A 16,527-nucleotide genomic window follows, 5' to 3' on the forward strand; every position below is an offset into this window, starting at 1 on the left:
AGAAAACACTTCTCAGTCTTGAAGTAATCATCAATAGCTTCTTTTGTACAACCACATTTCCTGTTGAGAAGCACATATCTCTCTTGCTTCTCCCCCTATGAGAATTAACTGCTTAAAGGAGATCACCTTCATTTACCAACTCTCCCGTAGAATAGGATCCGCAGATAAAAACCAATGGTACTCCTCTTTTGGAAAATAGCTTCTCCCCTTATGAAGAATAGTGATGAACCAAACCACTTCTTCAGATCACTAGGAAATCACCTTGTGTTTACCATCTCTCCCATACAATAGGATCCATAGTTACAAACAACAATGGTGTGGTGTAGTGTACATGTGCTTTACCTTTTTCTTTCTCCCTGCTATTTCTACCCCTTAATTGAGAAATCCTCCAAATATTATATAAGCTTTTATCTCCCCCTTAGAGAAGGAATGTATGCTGTTTTCTGAAGGAGTTCTCATATTTTACTTGGTTGGAAAAGAAAATAACAAGTCATAGTCTGATCAACTATGTCCCGTTAAATGCTGCAAGAATGACTTCACTGTTGATCATCATGTTCACCAATCTTCCCAAGGCCTTATACCTCCCAACTGTGAGATCACCAATTGTTAGCTCCCAACTTGTTAGATCCCGAAGTATTCTAATCCAGTCTGTAAATGTTAGGTCCCTAAGTAATGTGTAAAATTGTAATACCGCAAGTGCACGGTGTCTGTTGTTAGCAGATATAGGAAAGTACGGGTCGTATCCACAAGGAGACTGTTTCAAGGATTTTAATTCAACTACTACAAATTGTTTCTGGATTAAATCGAGTGTTGTGAATTTTTAGCTAACTAAATAATGCAAATTTTGTGTGGTTAAAATCAAATAACTAAAGTCTAGGGCAATATAGGTTCACCATGCTTACACCAAAATATTCACTGAAATATGACAATAATTGGGTCGAGTAATTAAAGTAATGGTTAATATCTCTCAAGCATTAACACTTTCAGAAATCCAATTATGCTCTCGCACTAATTCTCAACTCTGCTAATCGTATGTGTGCCTCTACCGAGTAAAATCTCTCGATCTATTACCCCCATTTGCATACAATTAATCCACGATATTGGCCAATTACATATTACATAGATTAAACATAAAATAAACATATCAATTAGAATCACTCTTTACCCATTAAACTACTAACAAATCAGAGAATTGTCATGATACAAACATGGCTTCCCTTAAGCCCTAGAATAAAACTACTCACTCATATTAGCAATAAAAACAACAAGAACAGTGAAGAAAGTCATAGAAAACATATGCTAATAAATAAGAAGAGATTAAGAATACCTTAAACTTTTATATTAATGAAAAAATTGAGATCCAAGCTTAAACAAAGAATTCAATCAAGAAGATGAAGAACATAAACCCTAGCTTTGTATGTAAACGTACGTATCTCTCCCCTCTGTAACTAATGATAAAAAATCATCCTCCAACTAAAAGTCTCCTCTAATCCTAATATATGATCCTATTTTTAATATTAAAAATATTTTTTAATATTCTAATAATAATACAAAAAGAATTCCATAATGGAGTAGGAATTTAATATAAAATTCGCAGCTGTTTTTGCTCCCCAGTTTCCGGGCTCTTCCAGTTGGACTTTGCTTTTGGGCCCATCTCTGAATTAAGGGAAATCTCGCAAGCTTCGCGTGAACTGTAAGATCATCAAAAATGGATTTCTGGATCTCTAGATATGGCCCAAACAGTATTTGCAGCCCGCATAGCCAAATAATACGAATTTTCTTCTATTTTCACTCCAAAATAGGTCTTTTCGCTCCAAATCCTTCCAAGTCAAGGATTCTTTATTTTCTACAATAAAACATTAAAATCTATTAAATAAATATCCAAATCAATGCAAAATATAATTAATATGATAATAAAATCATCTAAAATATACATAAAAATATATTCTATCAAACATCCCCACACTAAGCATTTGCACGTCCTCGGGAAAATAAACAAAAAACTAAGTCCTAACTAACTAACATCATTTTCGTAGATGACACGATTGCATTGAGCATATGCAACAAGCCGTTATACCCCTAAGCAGCCCTAGTAGGACGAGTGTTGTCTCGTGAAGGTTTATAGTGAATTTACCTACAAAATTCATTTATTTTTTGTGCCAAGTCTCAAGTATGCAACATCTCATAGCACTCCACACATGTAAACTACAGTTACACAATTTTGACAGTTTTTCTAATTCACACATCATTTGTACACAACAATCCAAGTACACACACATTGTCTAAATGGACAGAAATAACATGAAATAATCATCAATGTCGCATTTAGTAAGTAACATGCTATAAATAGAAAAACTCACACAACTCTCAAATCACACAAGTGTATAGGCTAAGTGTATTCGCTCAAGTTCAATCAATGAAGACATGCGCTACCATAAGCTTGATTGTCTACCAAATCTCCACTACTTTGAATATATGCATGCACAAATCAAAAGGTCTTTATCAAATGTTGTAATGTGGCTAAGGCGAAGGGCAAGATATCAAGAAAAAGGCTCACAAGTGGCTAACTTGACAAACTAATAGAGCATAATGATCATTTTTAATTAAATACTCAATATGAAATCAAATCATGCAAAAGCTGGGTGAACTCTTACAAGCATTAAATCCAAGCACATATAACCATGTACTTTTCCACTTCATATTGCACAAACCAATGAACACAAACTCTTTTTTTTTCTTTTTTTCCCAAAGTTAAATAATTCTCCAGTAACCAAGGACAGTGAAAAGTCACCAAGAAAAATAAGGGTTATTAGGTTGATCCCCCTTAATTTCTAGTACAATGCACTTAATACTAGCACATGTACATGGATCGTCCCTTTCATATGATATTACACTTGCCACCCAATGATCTCAAAGGAGTACTTAACTTTTCTTTTTCTTTTTTCTTTTTTTTTCATATTTTTTTCTCTTTCTTCCCCTTTCCACAATCTTATTAAAGAGGAAGTAGCTAGCCAACCATTCCAATTCCCACCGAACTAGCACACCATAACAAAGAATCCCCACACTATGCTTTCACCAACCCTCAAATAAATCAAATTGCTCTACTAGTAAATCAAGACAAGGACAAAAAAGTAGGTCCAAGCATTAAAGTGGTGACATATCAAAAGAACGGATACAAAGCTCAAAGGGGTTCATCAAGGATATAATTCATGGGCAGTGTTTGGATAAATGTGATTAAATCCTAATACCTTTATCATTTTCATGCATACACATATCATTTAGTCTCAACAAGGTTCAAAACAAGTTATAGAGCACATAATCAATGATGAACAACACACAACAATAAAAATTCGATTGATATAGAAAGTATCAATCACAAATTAGGCTCAAGATCTCACAAGGTGAAAGCATGCTTCAGTACTTACTAAAATTGACAAAGATGCATCTCAAGTTTTATAATTTTTGCAAGCACATACTAGGAATCATTATGCAACAAATGATTTTCTATAGATATGACATATCAACTAATTATGCAAAATAATCTCACATGTTGTGTACTTATCCTTGTTAACACACTACGAGACATGGCAATATACAAGATTTTTTAATTTTCTATATTTTTTTTTGATTTTTTTGAATTTATATTTTTTTTTTGGATTTTTAACACTAGGATCGCATCCCCACACTTAAGTGGTTCATTGTCCACAATGAACTAACTAACAAAATACAAAAAGAACAAAATAAAAATCTACACTAAAAAGAAAGAAAACTCCCCTGGGATTAAGGTGCAGGATGCGAGAAATATCTCTGAATAGAAGCAGAGATGTCATCCAATTTTTCCCTATCCTCTCTTGATTTTGTATGATTTGCATCTGGTTTGCCCTTAGCTCAGCAACTTGTTGCTCGAGAGGTATCACTGGCTCTGTAGTCACCTCTGGTTGTACTCCGTCGCGTTTGTGAGATGCTAGTAACACCCCTTCTTACCATGTCGACGCATCATATGCATACCAGTGATGTACTTAAGATCAATTTATGTAGACCACCCTGTTGCTGCCTTCAAATTAGTCGTGTAACGACCAAAAATATTTAGTAGCTCAGCAATACGAGTGACAAATCCCCCAATGACCAGAGCACCTGTACGCCGCTCGGCCTGATACAAGAACCTTTCTATCAACAAACTTGTCCAATCGACTGGAAGCTCCGCATCAAAATAGTACAACAAAGCAAGCTCCCCAGTTTGAATTTTATTGTTGCTCTCTGCACGACCATATAGGGTAAATGATAAAATTCGAGCAAAATAACGATATCAGGGGCTGATGATATCTGAAGCCAAGGCAGTCTGAGCAATATATCTTTGAGTACTTGGCAATCCTGTAATTTTGAGCCAAAAGGGAGTTTCATAATTTTCAGGAAGTGGTTGTTGCTCTACTAACTGCCAATCAAACATGTCGGCCAACCGAGCTTTTGTAATCTCATGATATTTATTCGCAATCCGAAAAAATAACAAACCATCGCTAGTGACCGTGAAAGAACTGAGGAACTCATATGTAAGAGGAGCATAAGAGGGCTCATTCATCGAATAGAGATTACTCCATCCAACCTTAGCCAATTTATTTTCAAATTCTGCATCAATGCACAACTCAATAGTTGTTCGAGGACATACATACTGATTGGGAAGTACTGGACGTTCAGATAGAACAGCATAACGAGCTGGTTGTGTGTCCCCAACAGCCTTGACAACCGGATACTTTTAGAAAATTTCGGTACCTTTAGGATTTTTCTTTTGTTTCTTCTTGAGAGGAGATTTAGATAAAGATGCAGGACGACCCATTATGTAACAGTGACTTGTAATGAAAAACAGATTCTAGTAAACTCACAATGATGCAAGAGAGCTCCTGTAGCAATGGATGATCTCAGATGTTTTTGTTATTGTCGTACATATAGAGACTCAGCAGTAGTAATTGGAAGCCAAACTAATTCACGCTCTGTGCCTGGTTCAAGACTTAAGCGTACAACAACGCTGGAGAATAACTCGGTGAAGAAAAAGCTTAAAAGAATCTTGTGTTTCTCTCTGTGATTGAGTTGTCATGGAACGCGATGCACGTGAGATGTTTTGGTGGAACTAGGTTAACAACATCCCGCAATATTCACAGGATATATACAGTAGAATAGATCACAGAATACATACACTAACATTACAATTTTTTTTCGGTTTTAAGAGTATACATACGTCTTAGATACAACAAATTACTAATCTAACTTTAAAAATATATAGTACAAACAATAGTTAAAATGTAGGTAGCGCGCTATATATTTTACATAAGTATACAAGTTTAAAAAAAAAATTGAAAAGAAGAGGAAAAAAATAAATAAATAGATAATAGTATACATAATAATAATAAAATAGTATTAACAATAAGAAAAATATATGCACATAAGTTTTAAAAAATATATATATATATATACTTATAAAATTAATTTAAAATAACAATAGTAATAAAAGAATAATAATAACAAAGAATATATACATATTTAAGATATACATAAAAAATATTAATATAATATAATAAATATGTACCAAATAATATAATAATAATAGTATAAAGATGTGACTTAAAATTATTTACATAAATATTATAACAGGTAAACAAAGTAAAATATGTACGTAACAATATAAGGGATTGGGGGGTTTGCGTGAGTGTCCAGGAGGGGGTGTTAAACATATTCTACATGTGTACAGGAATTCCAGAGACATGAGATTACCGCATGCAGTAAAGTATACACCGCGTGCCTTTTTCTTTTCTTTTTTTTTTCAACAGCCCGCGCGCCTGAAATACTCACACTCCTGGGAAGTACATATACATAACATAAAAAATATTTTATAAATATTACAATAAGTTTAGTATAGGTAAAGTATTAGATAGTTTACATAAATAAATAAGCAAAAAAAATGAAAATGAAAAAAAACAATTAAATAATTAAAAAAATGTAGTAATAATAAAAATATATTAAGCTGCATAGTAGTAGTAGTAGTAATAATAATAATAATAATAATAGTATATACAAATAATAATAATAATACTATTCCTTTATTATTAGTAACTATAAAAGTATAAAATTAAAAATTAAATTTAATAGAAATATTGTTAGTAGAAAAATAATAATAAAATAAGAATAATATAAAAAAGATTACAAAACAAACAAACAATAAAAAAAAACAAAAAATAAAATAAAAATATAATGTTCAGGGAGGGGGAGGCGCACGCGCATGGGGTGAAGGGGTTAATAACATGTAATGTATCGAACCTGGTTTGGGCAGAGATGTGGTGTGACCGTGGGGTGATAATACACGCCGCCAACCTTGTTTTGGTGTCCTGCTTTTTTTTTTTTATGCGTATTTTCCAGAGAAGTAAACTACCTGCAGGCAGATATTGGCTGACCGGAGGGCGCTTTTTTTTTTCTTTGTTTCCAGAGAGCATCCGCCCACACGGGGTGTTTTAATGCACCACGGGTAGTAAAAATTGTACCACTTGAAGAAAATTTTTAACAATTCATGAATTTTAAATTCCATTTTTGAAAACAAATCACCTCCAAATTCAAGAAAAAAATAATAATTTGTGTGATCCTGAAACACTTCACACAAAAATTATCAAGGCACCTTGCGGGAGTAAAAATAAGATAAAATATACAGAAAATTCTACCTAAAAAAATCAAAAGAAAGAAATATATAAAAAAAATTACTTCAACAAAATTTTGGGTTGCCTCCCAAGAAGCGCTCGTTTTAAGTCATTAGCTTGACTTCTAACCTCGATTTAGACATTCGCGATGAGATCATTGAGACGAATCGTCTCCATTTTTCCAACAAAGGCTCCGTTCACATACAATTTAAGGCGTTGACCGTTAACCTTAAATCTTGTTCCATCTTACCCCATAATTCCAATAGCACCATGAAATTTTACTCCAGTCACAGTGAATGGTCCGGACCATCTACATTTGAGTTTTCCCGAAAAAAGTCGAAGTCTTGAATTAAACAATAAGACCTTATCGCCAACTTGAAAATCTCTGCGCAATATTGCTTTGTCGTGCATCTTTTTCATTCTCTCCTTATAAATCCGAGAATTATCATAAGCATCAAAACGAAGCTCATCCAATTCATTCAATTGAAGAAGTCTTGCTTCACCCGCGACCTTCAAATCCATATTGAGCTCTTTGATAGCCCAAAAAGCACGATGTTCAAGCTCAACCGGCAAGTGACATGCCTTACTATAGACCAACTGGTAGGGAGTAGTGCCAATAGGGGTCTTATAAGCTGTTCGATAAGCCCATAATGCATCATCTAACTTCAAGTATCAATATTTTCGAGACTTGGCCACCACCTTCTCTAGAATGCTTTTGATTTGACGATTTGAAACCTCAACTTGACCACATGTCTGAGGATGATAAGCTAGACCAATCACTTTTTCAACAAAGTTTCAAATTGTCGATGCCGAAAGTGAGAACCACCATCAATAATCAAGTCCTTGGAACTCCAAAACGTGGGAATATAATATTTTTAAAGAGCTTCATGACAACTTTTGAATCATTGGTTGCGGATCCAATTGCTTCAACCAACTTAGACACATAATCAACTGCAACTAAGATGTATTTCATTCTACAAGAAAGGTCCCATGAAATCAACACCCCATACATAAAAAATCTCGACTTCTAGAATACCAGTCTGTGGCATCTCATGGCATTTTGAAATATTACCCGTTCTTTGGCATGCATCACAAGCAAGACAAAAATCACGAGTATCTTTAAATAGAGAAGGCCAAAAGAAACCGGATTGAAGCACCTTTGCAGCGGTTTTAGAAGGACCGTGGTGCCCTCCACATGCTAGAGAATGACAATGTTTGAGAATGTCATTTACTTCAAACTCAGGAACACATTTACGAAATATACCATCAGCGCACTTTCGATACAAGAAAGGGTCATCCCAGAAATATTGCTTAGCATCGTGATAGAACCTCTTTCTTTGTTGATAGGTCAAATCGGGAGGATGAGAGCCACTCACACAAAAGTTTGCAAAATCTGCATACCATGGAGTTTTAGTTGCAACTGCAAATAAGTGATCATCTGGAAAAGAGTCATCAATAGGAATGTCTGATGCAGTATCTGATTTAAAACGTAGTCGTGGGAGATGATCTGCAACCACGTTCTCAGCACCTTTCTTGTCCTTGATTTCCAAGTCGAATTCTTGGAGTAACAGAATCCATCGAATAAGTCTCGGTTTTGCTTCTTTCTTCGCCAAGAGATATTTCAGTGCAGAATGGTCCGTATGAATAATGACTTTTGAAGTAATGAGATATGTTCGAAACTTATCAAGAGCATAGACTACATCTAGAAGCTCCTTCTCTGTAGTAACATAGTTCACCTGAGCTTCATCCAAGGTTTTACTTGCATAGTAGATAACGTGCAATACCTTATCTTTTCTTTGACCAAGAACTGCACCTACAGCGTAATCACTTGCATCACACATAATTTCGAAAGGAAGATTCCAGTCTGGGGTTGTATGATTGGTGCAGTTATCAAAGCATTCTTTATCCTGTAAAAAGACTCTAGACATGCATCAGTAAACTCAAAAGTGGCATCCTTAAGCAACAATTGAGTGAGGGGTTTTGCAATTTTTGAAAAATCTTTTATAAAACGTCGATAAAACCCCGCATGACCTAAGAAACTCCTCACTCCCTTGACATTAATAGGAGGAGGAAGTTTCTCAATCACCTCAATTTTTGCTTTATCAACTTGGATGCCACGTTCAGAAATAAGATGACCAAGTACCACTCCTTCATTGACCATGAAGTGGCACTTTTTCCAATTTAAAACCAAGTTAACTTCTTCACAACGTCTAAGCACTTTAGAGAGATTATGCAAACACACATCAAAATCAGAACCATAAACACTGAAATCATCCATAAATACTTCCATAATTGACTCAATGAAATCAGAAAATATGGATGTCATGCAACGCTGAAAAGTAGCAGGAACATTACATAATCCAAACGGAACTCTTCGATATGCAAAGGTACCATATGGACATGTGAATGTAGTCTTCTCCTGGTCATCAGGGTGTATAGGGATCTAAAAGAACCCTGAATACCCATCTAAATAGCAATAGAATTTATGTTCAGCAAGTCTCTCAAGCATTTGATCAATGAATGGAAGAGGGTAGTGATCTTTTTTAGTGGCAATGTTTAATTTACGATAATCAATACACATCCGCCAATTAGTGACAACTCTAGTGGGAATTAATTCATCTTTATCATTCCTAACCACTGTTGTTCCTCCTTTTTTAGGAACTACTTGAACCGGGCTTACCTATTTTGAGTCAGAAATTGGGTATATGATGCCCGCGTCAAGTAGTTTTAAGACTTCTTTTTTAACAACCTCTTGCATGTTAGGGTTCAAGCGGCGTTGTCCCTGTATACAAGGCTTATGATCCTCATCTAGGTGAATTCTATGCATGCAGAAGTCTGGGCTAATCCCTTTATGATCATCAATACTATACCCAATCGCTTTTCGATGCATACGCAACACAGTAAGAAGCTTAGAGATTTGACCATCGTCAAGATCAGAACTGACAATCACAGGAAAAGACTCATTATCATCAAGAAACACATACTTGAGATTAGATGGCAAAGGCTTTAACTCTAATTTCTTTACCTGAGGTTTATCACAAAGAGTAATAGTGTTTGTTACCTCACAACCTTGGCTTGGATCAGCCTTACCATCCAACTCAAGAATCAACGAGTCAACTTCAGAATGTCCTTCCCCTTCAGAAGCTTCAAGCATAAGAACTGCTTCCAACGCATCATTCAACAAAATTTGTGGTAGCTCATCATGAATAATTTCATCAATAACATCAATCCTGCAACAAGTATTCTCAAACAAAGGGGACTTAAGAGCAGAGGTTAGAGTAAAAGTAATTTTATCATCACCAACACTCAAAGTTAAAGTCCCACTTTTAACATCAATAACAGCACCTGCAGTACAGAGGAATGGCCTACCCAAGATAATGGGAATTTGGATATCCTCTTCCATATCCAACACTACAAAGTCCACAGGAATATAAAATTTTCCAACCCTGATAGGCACATCCTCTAAAATACCCAAAGGGTATTTTATGAAACGGTCCGCCATTTGCAATGTCATTTGTGTGCATTTCAACTCACCCATATTTAATTTTTAAAAAATCGAGAGAGGCATGATAAAGATGCTAGCGTCTAAGTCACACAAAGCTTTGTCAATAAATAATGCACCTAAATGACAAGGGATTGAAAAATTTTCAGGATCTTTAAGTTTAGGTGGAGACTTATTTTGTAAAATAGCACTACACTCTTCAGTAAAAGTTACTGTCTCCACTTCACCAAAAGTTCATTTCTTTATCAAAATATCCTTTAAAAACTTTGCATATGATGGAACTTGTGAAATTAAATCAGTGAAAGGAACTGTTACCTCAAGATTCTTGACAAGTGTCATAAACTTACCAAACTATTGATCTACCTTTGTTCTGTTCATCCTGCTGGGGAACGACAACTTAGGCATAAATGGTGGAGGAGTATTTACAATCCTCTCGTTCTCAGCTTTCTTGCTTCCTTCAGTTCCACCCTTGTTTTTCTGATCAACATCATTCACCTTGACATCTTTGCTAGTTTCCTTCTCTTTCTCATCAGTCACATCAGTATTAGGCATTAGAGGACCATCATATGTAAGACCACTCCTAAGAGAAATAGCATTCACATTCTCTTTTGGATTTGTTGGTTGTGATGGTAAAGAGCCAGGTTGCCTTGCAGTTGAAGAACTAGCCAATTGTGCAATCTGAGTTTCCATAATCTTGTTATGGACTTTCATATCTTTAATCTCTTGCATTAGTAATTTCAGCATCTCATTTGTCTGATCAGGCTGTGCAGCTTGACTAGCTTGAGGAGCGTAATTTTGAGGAGGCTTCTGAAATCCAGGAGGATTCATAGGTCCCTGAGAAGGCCTATACTGTTGTTGTTGAGAACTCTGATAAGATTGCTGATACTGTTGCTGCTGATTAGGCATAGGAAGATTTTGAGCATTGTTATTCCTATATGAGAAATTTGGATGGTCTCTCCAACCAGGATTATAAGTGTTGGAGTATGGATTATACTGCTGCCTCTGCTGAAAAACATTTGCTTGCTCCATCTAAAAATTTTGTGAATTCTGAAAATTGTATGAGTACTCATTACCCATGTGGCCTTGGATTCCACACACTTCACAAACAAGATGATTCGTGGGAGCCGTGGATGATAATGCATTAATACTCATAGGAGGAGCAGTAGATGCCTGCGAATTCTTCAATGAATGAATCTCCTGAGTTAATGCAGCGAGCTAAGATGATAAAAGACAATAAGCCTCCACTTCAAGTTTTCCCCCCTTCTTAGATGCTCTCGGGTTATTGAAGTGATGAGTAGCCAAATTTGCAAGAAAAGTATATGCATCATCGACTCCTTTATCTAGAAATACACCACCTGCAACATTATCAACCGTACCTTTGGTTTCAGGATCAAGACCATTGTAGAAGCGTTTTATCAGAAACCACTTCTCAAGACCATGATGTGGGCATGCACATTGAAGATCTTTGAATCTCTCCCAAACATCTTTAAGAGACTCTCCATACTCTTGTTTGAAACCCGTCATCTTGTCAATCAAATCATCAGTTCTGTTCGGAGGGAAAAACTCAGTTAAGAAAGCTTGAGCAATCGCATTCCACTCAGTCACATTGATATCATTCAACCATTTTTGAGCTTTATCACGAAGAGAAAACCCGAACAACATGACTTTAAGTTGGTCTGCAGTGACACCCCGATGTTTGATGGTAGAACAGAGCTGTTGAAACCTTTGCAGATGAAGTGTAGGGTCTTCAGATGGAAGACCAGCAAACTGATTTTGTTGGATCATAGTAAGCAACGTCGGTTTGATCTCAAAATTTGTTGCTTCAATAGTTGGCATAGTAAGACCAGTAGGCACATCACTCGGAGAGGGTTGTGAATAGTTCTTCAAAGATTTAATAGGAAGTTCTGCCATTATGATCTTTGAATCAGCGATATTTTGCAGCCTTTCTTTTCTTACTCGATCTATGTATTGCTGACAAGTAATCCCAAAATTCGGACTAAGAGGAGTTACTTCTGCTTCTTTTGTGGACCTGAACATCAACAACTAAAACAAGAAAAGGCAGTGAAATATGCCTCAACTGGAAGTGAACCTCCAATGAGACAAAGGAAACAATCTAAAATAATCAAAATAAAATCTATAGAAACTGGGCGTCTCCCCGGCAGCGGCGCCAAAAACTTGATGTATAAAATTGTAATACCGCAAGTGCACGGTGTCTGTTGTTAGCAGATATAGGAAAGTACGGGTCGTATCCATAAGGAGACTGTTTCAAGGATTTTAATTCAACTACTACAAATTGTTTCTGGATTAAATCGAGTGTTGTGAATTTTTAGCTAACTAAATAATGCAAATTTTGTGTGGTTAAAATCAAATAACTAAAGTCTAGGGCAATATAGGTTCACCATGCTTACACCAAAACATTCACTGAAATATAACAATTTATTGGGTCGAGTAATGAAAGTAATGGTTAATCTCTCTCAAGCATTAACACTTTCAGAAATCCAATCATGCTCTCGCACTAATCCTCAATTCAGCTAATCGTATGTGTGCCTCTAGCGAGTAAAATCTCTCGATCTATTACCCCCATTTGCATACAATTAATCCACAATATTGGCCAATTACATAGATTAAACAATAAATCATATCAATTAGAATCACTCTTTACCCATTAAACTACTAACAAATCAGAGAATTGTCATGATGCAAACATGGTTTCCCTTAAGCCCTAAAATAAAACTACTCACTCATATTAGCAATAAAAACAACAAGAACAGTGAAGAAAGTCATAGAAAACATATGCTAATATAATAAGAAGAGATTAAGAATATCTTAAACTTTTATATTAATGAAGAAATTGAGATCCAAGCTTAAACAAAGAATTCAATCAAGAAGATGAAGAACATAAACCCTAACTTTGTATGTAAACGTACGTATCTCTCCCCTCTGTAACTAATGATAAAAACTCATCCTCCAACTAAAAGTCTCCTCTAATCCTAATATCTGATCCTATTTTTAATGTTCTAATAATAATACAAAAAGAATTCCATAATGAAGTAGAAATTTAATGTAAAATTCGCAGCTGTTTTTGCTCCCCAGTTTCCGGACTCTTCCAGTTGGACTTTGCTTTTGGGCCCATCTCTAAATTAAGGGAAATCTCGCAAGCTTCGCGTGGACTGTAAGATCATCAAAAACGGATTTCTGGATCTCTAGATATGGCCCAAACAGTATTTGCAGCCCGCATAGCCAAATAATACGAATTTTCTTCTATTTTCACTCCAAAATAGGTCTTTTCGCTCCAAATCCTTCCAAGTCAAGGATTCTTTATTTTCTACAATAAAACATTAAAATCTATTAAATAAATATCCAAATCAATGCAAAATATAATTAATATGAGAATAAAATCATCTAAAATATACATAAAAATATATTCTATCACTAAGATTTAGGTTCCAATCATAAATAGATTCGAGACCCGAAGTATCAAGAATCATGTTTAGGGATAGGGAATGGGATATGGTGGTTTTCTTTCTTTCTCACTCTGAGTGTGTGATTCTGTTTCTTGTACCTCACATGTGTTTCACTCTTCTCTCCACTCGTGTTTACACTCATTCTCACAAGTGTATCACTCTTTGTTAGGTCCCGAATTATCGTAGAAAGGGGGGGGGGTTGAATATGATAATCACTAAATTAAAAATTCTTTCGAATCTTTAGCGGATAAGATTTAATGCTCGGTTAGTGGTTTCGTGTTCTTGAGGTGAATAGTATTTGGAACAATAAAACGAGGAACACAAGATATTCGGGGAAGTATATATTCGTATATAAATCCGCGAGGGTGTTACTACACTCCGATAAATAAATTAACCGGCTACAATCTAAGAACAACAAAGTTCCTAGCTTCTACAAAGATTTACAAATCAAATCCTATACAATGATCTAGCTTTTGTTTGTCTAAGGATTTAATTACCGGGTAACGATTATAATGCCCTTAAGAATATACAAGAGTTAAATCGGGCATTATAACGTTACTCCGGTGAGAAGTTAAACGGATATTCAAAAAGCTTGAGCTTCTCTATATACTCTTTGTTTCTTTTTTTTCATCTCCTCCCGTGAGAGAGAAGATGAACAAAACTCAGAACTTCTTCATTCTGTTTCAAAGTGTAGACTTATATCAATTCAATTGGGCAGGTGGCATTTCTGTGTCCACACAAATCCTTGAATTTCTGCAAATGAATCAATGAATATAACTCCTCTATGGCGACCTGTATCCCTTGTGCCTTCTCTCTAGCGACAGCTCTATGGCGACAGAGTTCTCTTGTGTCTCTCTGTGGTGACAGCTTTGTGGGGATAGAGTTCTCTTCTGTCTCTCTGTGGTGACAGCTCTGTGGCGACAGAGTTCTACTTCTATGGCGACTAGAAGCTATGACGACCAGGCAGACAGTTTGCTTCTATGGAGACTAGGAGCTATATGGCGACCAAGCAACAACAGTTTGCTTTTGTGGCGACTAGAGGCTCTATGGCGACCAAGCAACAACAGTTTGCTTCTGTGGCGACTAGAGACTCTATGGCGACCAAGGACACTGTCTACTTCTGTGGAGACCAAGGAGGAAGAGTGTTCTGACTTAGAGTATTCTTGCTTTTGCCAAAACATTCTTCATTGTATCAATATTTTCTTCTGTAACTGAATCAAAATCCCTTCTTGTATACTGATGTTTGGTGCACTGGCCTGGTTCACAAACAACTAGCATTGAGTGAACTTAATTTAATTTGTCTTGTGTTTCTGAGTTGATACGGATTGGTTGAATATCCATTGTTTCTAACACTGACTGTCAACAAACAAATATACATTCACTGGAATCCTTTCTGGTACTTTAGACAACGTCTTCATTACTACTACAATCTTGTATACTTCATTCACTGTTCTTCACCAACGCTTGAACATATAAATGAACTCCTGTCAGTGAGTATAACTTCAAGACTGCAATTGTCTTCTTTAACCTTTGTCTATACCATGTCTTCAATTCTTTAGATTCCTATGATTCACACACTGTCTATCTTTAATCAATGCCAATACATTGAAATCTTCTGGTAGCACTTATACACTGAATTCTCATCATTTCTGAAGCCCTGAAAGTCTTTAACCTTTATTCTTCACTGAGGCATAAACATATTAATGAACTTCTTTCAGTGTCCTATAAACAGACTTCCAGCCTTCTTCTAATCTTTTGATTCATTGCATTTTCCTTGTCTTCATTCTTCCTGATTTCTTGTATAGTCGTAGTATTATTAACCTGTCATGTTCTAGTGTTGTTATCTTGTTGAGTTATCACGTAACTGTTTACACAGCTACGCAGTCTCACTAACAATCTCCCCCTATTTGATTGTTAAAACTAACAAACAAATTAAATAGAGAGGATAACTCAACTAACAACTAGAAAAAGTAATGTACCAGGACTTGTAAATAATGCTACTGGTTTTCTGGATCAAATACTGCATTTCCATATTTATTGAGTAACTGAAATGAAAGATGTTTGTTCCTCAAGCACTGAACTGATCTTCAAGTAGTTTCATCTTCATTTTCTTGGTTCTTCAAATCTCTGCCCGATAATACTTCTCAGTCTTGAAGTAATCATCATCAACTACTTTTATACAACCACATTTCCTGTTGAGAAGCACATATCTCTCTTGCTTCTCCCCCTATAAGAATCAACTGCTTAAAGGAGATCACCTTCGTTTACCACCTCTCCCATACAATAGGAACCGCAGATAAAAACCAATGGTACTCCCCTTTTGGAAAATAGCTTATCCACTTATGAAGAATAGTGATGAACCAAACCACTTCTTCTGATCACTAGGAAATCACCTTGTGTTTACCACCTCTCCCGTACAATAGGATCCGTAGTTACAAACAACAATGGTGTGGTATAGTGTACATGTGCTTTACCTTTTTCTTTCCTCCTTGCTATTTCTCCCCCTTAGTTGAGGAATCCTCCAAACTATTATATAAGCTTTTATCTCCCCCTTAGAGAAGGAATGTATACTATTGTCTGAAGGGGTTTTCATATTTTACTTGGTTGGAAAAGAAATAACAAGTCAGAGTCTGATCAAACATGTCCCTTTAAATGCTGCAAGTATGACTTCACTGTTGATCATCATGTTCACCAATCTTCCCAACTCCTTATATATCCCAAATGTGAGATCACCAATTGTTACCAATTATTAGCTCCCAACTTGTTAGATCTCGACGTATTCTAATCCAATCTGTAAATATTAGGTCCCTAACAGATAGGTTCCAATCATAAACAGATTCGAGACCCGAAGTATCAAGAACCAGGTTTAGGGATATGGAATGGG

General features: G+C 35.8%; 1 protein-coding gene and 1 non-coding gene across 2 annotated transcripts; one reads left to right on the plus strand and one right to left on the minus strand.

The window, feature by feature from the left end:
* Positions 1 to 4,030: 4,030 nt before the first annotated feature.
* Positions 4,031 to 10,179, minus strand: LOC141691233 (uncharacterized). Its single transcript, XM_074495970.1, has 7 exons — positions 9,427 to 10,179; positions 8,725 to 9,120; positions 7,750 to 8,584; positions 6,928 to 7,309; positions 4,939 to 5,020; positions 4,363 to 4,732; positions 4,031 to 4,257 (listed from the first exon to the last, which is right to left on the minus strand). Exons 1-7 carry the CDS (start codon positions 10,177 to 10,179, stop codon positions 4,031 to 4,033), a joined length of 3,045 nt encoding a protein of 1,014 aa, XP_074352071.1.
* A 1,432-nt stretch (positions 10,180 to 11,611) lies between these two features.
* LOC141694316 (small nucleolar RNA R71) lies at positions 11,612 to 11,718 on the plus strand. The gene has a single exon (XR_012563634.1). It is a non-coding gene; the product is annotated as a small nucleolar RNA R71 (small nucleolar RNA).
* The last annotated feature ends 4,809 nt before the right edge of the window (positions 11,719 to 16,527 follow it).

Source organism: Apium graveolens, chromosome 10 (genome assembly GCF_009905375.1).
Source record: "Apium graveolens cultivar Ventura chromosome 10, ASM990537v1, whole genome shotgun sequence".
Taxonomy (NCBI): Eukaryota; Viridiplantae; Streptophyta; class Magnoliopsida; order Apiales; family Apiaceae; genus Apium; species Apium graveolens.

Bases quoted from the DNA above. Each gene is read 5' to 3' on its own strand.
- LOC141691233 (XM_074495970.1), bottom strand. From the start codon at position 10,179: ATGGCGGACCGTTTCATAAAATACCCTTTGGGTATTTTAGAGGATGTG. The intron at 7,310-7,749 runs GTAATATTTCAA...CTTATCGAACAG, and splicing joins TGATGCATGCCAAAGAACGG to CTTATAAGACCCCTATTGGC. The intron at 4,733-4,938 runs GTACGACAATAA...CCGGTTGTCAAG, and splicing joins CTACTGCTGAGTCTCTATAT to GCTGTTGGGGACACACAACC.